This window comes from Ornithodoros turicata, chromosome 1, assembly GCF_037126465.1.
Source record: "Ornithodoros turicata isolate Travis chromosome 1, ASM3712646v1, whole genome shotgun sequence".
NCBI lineage: Eukaryota > Metazoa > Arthropoda > Arachnida > Ixodida > Argasidae > Ornithodoros > Ornithodoros turicata.
In genome coordinates, this window is record NC_088201.1 from 33732341 (window position 1) to 33738944 (window position 6604).

Sequence of the window (6604 nt, forward strand, 5' to 3'; positions counted from 1 at the left end):
CTGAAGCCTTATCTTTCTTAGCTTTGGCTTTTGTATTTTCCATGAGTCTTTTAAGCTGTGTAACGGACCTTTCCTGCGAAATGCCCTGGGCATTAAATTAGTTCGCTAACTGTAAGAAAGCTTTCGCTTTCGTGCTCAGTGACGTGCTGTCGAATTTCTTGTTTCGTATTGCTCCTTGGTACTTTTCCACGAGTTTTGGAAACATTTCGCGTTCCTCAGGACAGTATTGGGCACGCGGACCCATGCTAGCACAGGAGTGATGAAGAAAACAAGAGAAAACGACAAGTTGACGAACGTAAAAAGCGTAGCAGACGACAACCTGCGCAACACGATGGACAGAAACGGAAGTGCTGTGTCAGTGGTTTTGCGCATGCGCGTGCTTTTCAGCCGGCGGGAACTCTGTAGGGAAACTAGGGATTTCTGATGCGCTGCCCTTGACTAGGGCGCGCGCGTTTTTGTTTCGGAAAGCGACGATTCCGTGAGGAAGCGCTTCGGCTTAGGGCGCCCCTATAACAGGGACGACAGGGACCTTTGGGGGCGAAGCTGATAAAACTTTGGGAATACGGCGGTAACATTCTCGCTCCCCCCCTCACAAATCCCTCGAGTCTGATGCGCTTCAAGGGTCCCTCTCAATAAGGCTTTAGCGATCCCTCAGGGCGGAGCAAGAATACAACGGTTAGATACAAATCAACTTGCAGCTCACTTAGTTAGCTAGTTAGTAAATTAGTAAAATAAAATAAACCTTGGAGCTTATGAAACCATATACTGAGTTCATGCTCAGTAGAGTCGACTGACGCCAGAAGGGAACACGTTGATTTTCTTTTCTTCCATGTCTCCGGTTCCAGCCCTCAGTAGAGTCGCTGAGGGTTGCTGAGGCGATGGAAGGCAAGCGAGGTGGCGGTTAGTTTGGTCTTGAAAGTAAAAGCGGAAGTACAGGCGCCCTGCTCTCGCGTAAGGACGAGCTAGTCCCGTGCGTATTACATGACAGCTTGTGTAACTATAGTGTAGCGTTTAAAGTCAGAAAATCACCACGATTTCATATGTTGCTTGCGTACAGACATGTTATCTTTATTCGTCATGGTAAAAAAAAACTATACAGAATAAATACAGAACTGGGTAGTCGAAATCGGAGCTTTCTTGATTGGTGACGGAGCTAGTTTCTGACCTGAAAAAGAAGCCCACATGAGTGCTTAGGCATGCAGTTCAGAAATATTTTTGTGTTGTTGTAATCGTGCCACACAGAATGTCGTTGCTGCCAGCTGCACTTACTACCTTCTTCATTTTTTCTTCGTAATATGGCGACGCAATTCCCAGTGAAGAACAGTAGCCCCTGGGTTCTTTCCTTTTTTTTTTTCAAGGGGTTCCACGAAAATGTTCACGGGCAATAAGTTGGAAATAAATACCTTAATGGTTTTCTGGTTTCGCTTATATACTGCTGCGTTCTGTAGCCCAGATGCTTCCAGGAAACGACATCTGCTCATATGAAGGGTGACCCAACAAACGGGTCACCAAGGTAAAAAGAAAGGAACAAACTGTGCGCTTTACGCGAATTAAACCAACTGAATGTTGTTAGCAGTCTTGTATTTCGCTATTTTCGCTATTATAGCCAGAGGTCTTGCTATTTATCTCTCCCATGACGTTTGTTGCTAACACTACAGTACAAGGAGGACAGCTTGTGAAAGCTGGATCGTTTTTTTTCCCCCTTTCTTTATGTAGCTGGATCTCGTTGCGTGTCATGAACTCACAGCAAGGCGTCAGCTGTCCAGGATGAACAGTTTGTTTTGACGACATCTTATTACACACGTACTACACTTACCGTCCCTGGTTCGTGATGAATTTTACCAGCCTTTGCCATAGCCTCCTCCAAATCCACCACCAAATCCTCCGTAGCCACCGCCGTATCCTCCTCCATAGCCTCCTCCGTAGCCACCGCCGAAACCGCCGTAGCCACTAGAAACCACTGCGTGTCCGACGGACACAACAGGCTTCACCACATGGGAGACGCGGGCAATGGGCTGTTTGACGTAGCTAACCACGGGTTTCGTGACGTAGCCGACGCTTACGACGGGCTTTTTAATGTAGGCCACCTTGGTTACTGGGACAGCGATGGCATGACCTCCACCGTAGCCACCACCGAAACCTCCCAATCCACCGCCGAGGCCGAGTCCACCACCATACCCGCCTCCGTACCCTCCGCCAAAGCCGCCACCAAAGCCTCCTCCATAGCCTCCAGCATAGGCGTAGGCAATGAGTGCAGCAAAAACTACCTGGGAAACGTACACAACTCTTGTGAACTACACGACACACAACGTTTGTTGAAAGCGCCAATATATATAGTATAGGTCCTTACGTTTTAGGGTAAAACCAGTTTGTGCCCCTATCCCCCGACTTGCATCATCGTCACTTAGGGTAAAACCCGAAAAAACCCGAAAATGAACTTGTCAAAGTACTAGTCAAATTCAGCCACTAACACGGGTACTAGTGAAAGCTAAGCACTGCGCATTGAGCACTGCAGCATTGGCATCTCGTAAAATACGTTGTAGCCAAGGTCGTGCTGAAGACTGGGAGGCGGTGGGTTCGAATCCTACCACCGGCTGTGCTGTCTGAGGTTTTCCCTGGGTTTTCCGAAGACTTTCCAGACGAATGTCGGCACAGTTCCCCTTGAAGTCGATCCAGGACGCATACTGACCCCCTGTCCCCCACTCCTTCCTGCTGTCCTGTCTCCATCTGTCCACATCTGTACGCCGCTTATAGCCACAGTTGCTTCGCGGCGCTAACACGGAATGAAAAAAAATACGAGATTTTTTTTTTTTTTTAAATCTTCCACCCGGTATCTCCCGGATTTTACCCTGTTGTACGGCTTCTGAAATAAAGCCTGATTTTTGCTACCCGATTTTCAAAAACAAACTCCGAAAACACAAGGATCTAAGCATATTACAGCTCAGTCATAATGAGATTCATTCTTTAACTTTTTTTTTTAAAGTTTTACTCACAACGTCTACTAAGGTGTCAGAGATAAAATACAATCGCTTATTTACGTTGGCTTTAAGTACGAGTATTACTTTCTTCATATATCGACCAATGTTATTGCGTTCCTTTTTGCTATTTCTTCATCCTACGATGAATAATTTACGGGATGTCTCGCCGTCAGATACCCTTTGTTTATTAGAGCTTTACTAAGGAATTAATAATACTAAGGTTTATTATTATGACTAAGGTTTATTATAAACGAGACTTTCGTGCAAGAGGCTGCACTCCTTAAGGTTACACAAATACGTTTGCGGTGCAGGTATATATAACAAAACGATCAAAGACAATAAACAACTTTCCAGAACCAAGTCAGTAGAATATTATCTGAAGATTCTAGAACTTGAACTGCTAGGACTGCTACTAGAACTAGAACTGAACCCACCAGTGCGACCTACGTTTGCATTTTTTTCTTTCTACTTCTATTCTATTCTATTCTGCTCTACTATTGGACCTGACTTTTCCCACTCTACCGGATTACAGAACTTGATAGATTATAAACTTGTCGCCTCGTCCTTCCTGTTTCCTTGTCTCGGGTTCTACGTTTAGTCCTGACTTGTCTTGCTCCTCAGATCTCACGAGGACTAACCATGCTGTTAACGCTGGCTCATCTTTAGGCTTCATCAGACGCAGTCATTAACTTACTTCCCACTCGCCATTATACTCTCTCCCTCGCTCTCTCTCCCTACTACGTTCTAAACTTGGATACGCTTCTGCTATATGGGATCCACATCAAGCATACTATTCCAATTATGTGGAATCTGTCTAAAATAGAGTTGCGTGTTTCATTACTTCCTGGACTACTTAATTTGGCGCCGTCTGCGCTCCGAGAACTTCTCGTGGACTCCCTACTCTTTTCGCTTGCCATAAGTTTTCTCGTCCTTGCCAGTTCGATTTTTTTTTTCATAACTCCTTTATACGTTCTTGTTACATTGTTCCCGACACACATATTTTGGCTAGATTAGGAAAACGTAAAACAAGTCATCCCTCGTGCTAAGTACTTCTCGGAGTCCTTTCCTGTAAAAACCTCAACTGGCTAGAATGTTCGTCCAGGGATGAGGTCATGGTTGGTACTCATTACTGATTTCCATGTACATTCATTATTGATTTTTTTTATTCACTACTTCGCATCAAATGAATAATAACTTTCGCACACTGTTGGTGTTAACAATTATATTTTCAAGGCGACATCATACTATACTTTATGGGGTCCTTGAGGTACCATAATAAATAAATAGCGTCCGTCTCAGCACTCTCGTTTACAGACACGGAACACAGAAGGTTCAGGCCCACTTAGCGTCATGCGGCCCACATGGATGTTTTTAGTGTCTGTCATTCTCGGCCTTTGATTTCTGTTGCACTTCGATTATCCTCATTCTCCACAGTGATGCTACATAAAACTCCCGGGCCGCACAGTAGTTGGCAATCGAACAAAGGTATGGTGGGGAAATTACCAGCAAAAAGGAGCCTGAACAGTTTATATACGCGCTCTAAAAGCAGCACTTCACCGCATAACACTCGACCCCCTAGCCAACCATCGTCACAATTGGTGGCTCTATACTCGCAGCAACGCACAAATGCAGAGAAGTGGATCCTCATGCCCGCGACCGACCTCTCCATATGTCTATCATCCTATGCATATCTCTCTTCCGGAGTAATATCGCCCCCTTTCCTGATTTGTTGAAAATGGGGGCGTACGCTTTTTTGTGTCACTTTTACCAGCTTGCGTGGCTGAGTGGTTAGCGTGCTGACCACGTACGTCGCGTCTAGACTGGGATGTAGTACCTGGGCTCGAATCCCGGGCCGGCTGTGCTGTCTGGGGTTTTTCCTGGGTTTTCCTCAGACGCTGTCAAACGTATGTCGGCACAGTTCCCTTAGAAGTCCGTCCAGGACGCCCATTCCCCCAGAGGGTTAGTCGTGACATTGCCCACCTCTGTGAGGCCGACAACGGCGAGCTCTTTCAGAAGCACCACCACCTTGTGTCACTTTTATTTATGTTAATGGCGCAGTAAGCGTACGCCCCGCTCTCTCCTCAGATTGGAAGTGATAACTGTAGCGGTGGTGGTATAGTGCCGAAGCAGCTCGGCGTTGTCGGCCTCACAGAGGTGGGCAACGTCACGACTAAGGCCCTGGGGGAATGTGCGTCCTGGGCCGACTTCTAAGGAAACTATGCCGACTATGTCTGACAGCGTCTGAGTAAAACCCAGGAAAAACCCCAGACAGCACAGCCGCGGAACTCGGCTATACCTCCCAGTGGAACTGTAGCGGAACTTTACCACATAACACGCTGAAAGCCAGTCATTGCACAGAATGATACCGTTATCACTCTTGATTTGTGGAAAGCGCGGAGCATACGCCTTTTTGTACATAACACTATAAATGTCACAAACAGGCGTATGTCTCTCGTTTGAACATATCGGGAGACAGAATAATGTCAGTCAGGATGATAGTTTGAATAGGGGCATGTCATGCGGTGAAGTTCTGTTTTAAGAGTGCATGAACAGGTTGAACTGCATTGCTTCCTCAACGTCCGGCGGATTGCCATGATGGCTGACACTGTGAAGCTCACGGTCAGCCAACATGACAGACATTTCAAGCTCAGTTCTCACTAATAACTGCATGGGAACCTCGCAAATTCGTTTACAAACCTTGCACAGTAAGCGCAAGTACATAATATGACCGACAAGGACAAGGTGTACTTACGAGAGCGTTCATGTCGTATCAAGTAGTACTTCGATGACCAGCAGTGATGTCAAGCTGGGGAGTGTGAGACCTTTTTTATATGGATCCTACAAGGGCGAGAGGAGAATATTGTTACGTAAACTCAAAGGGCTGGGATAGGAGGCGTCTGCAGCTATTCGGTTGAAACGGTCGGTTTGGATAACAGGAAGTAGAAAACCTTGGATTTCGTCAGCCTGGCGCAGAAAAATGCTGACCTGCACGTGATATTTCGTACGCACGCTCGGAAGCGTCGCCTCGGCCTATTTGGCGCGCGTTTGAAAGTTTCACCTCCCTTTTCCCTGCGCGGTCTGATTCGAGATGAAATGAAACAGATTTTTGCTGTTGCGCGTGATTGTCTTAGTTGAGGAAGTCGTCTACCTTGTTGCCCCGGGGTGGTAATAAAAGGTGTTACGGTCAGCAATACTAATAGGTCAGTGTCATTGCAGGTTTGTAGTAGGGAGTCGGGGAACTGTGAGTGTCACGCGAAATGTTTCGGAAAAGAGTTTGAAATACGGTACCAAATCAAACGTAGGTCACTAAAGTCACAACGAAAAAGCTGAAACATCGGTGTGCAGAGGTGTGGGTTCCGGTCCCGCCACCGAACTTTCCATCAACTTTTCAGCGAAACTAAAAATATTTTGAGACCGGAAAGGTATAATGCAGAAGTTGCAGATATGCAGTTCGTACCCACGGTATAACCTCACAGTCGGTCGTAGGATTTTTGTTGGAATTCTTTGCTCAAGAAGGGTACCCAGACAGTATTGTGACAGGCAATGGGAGGCAGTTTACATCTACATACTTCGAACGTTTTCTTCAAGATCGATGCACGGACCATATAAATTCATCGTTGTATTAC

General features: G+C 46.2%; 1 protein-coding gene across 1 annotated transcript; it reads right to left on the reverse strand.

The window, feature by feature from the left end:
- Window positions 1–1838: 1838 nt before the first annotated feature.
- On the reverse strand, window positions 1839–5742 carry LOC135384709 (keratin, type II cytoskeletal 3-like). The gene is made up of 2 exons (XM_064613920.1): window positions 5731–5742; window positions 1839–2267 (listed from the first exon to the last, which is right to left on the reverse strand). Exons 1-2 carry the CDS (start codon window positions 5740–5742, stop codon window positions 1839–1841), a joined length of 441 nt encoding a protein of 146 aa, XP_064469990.1.
- Window positions 5743–6604: the final 862 nt, after the last annotated feature.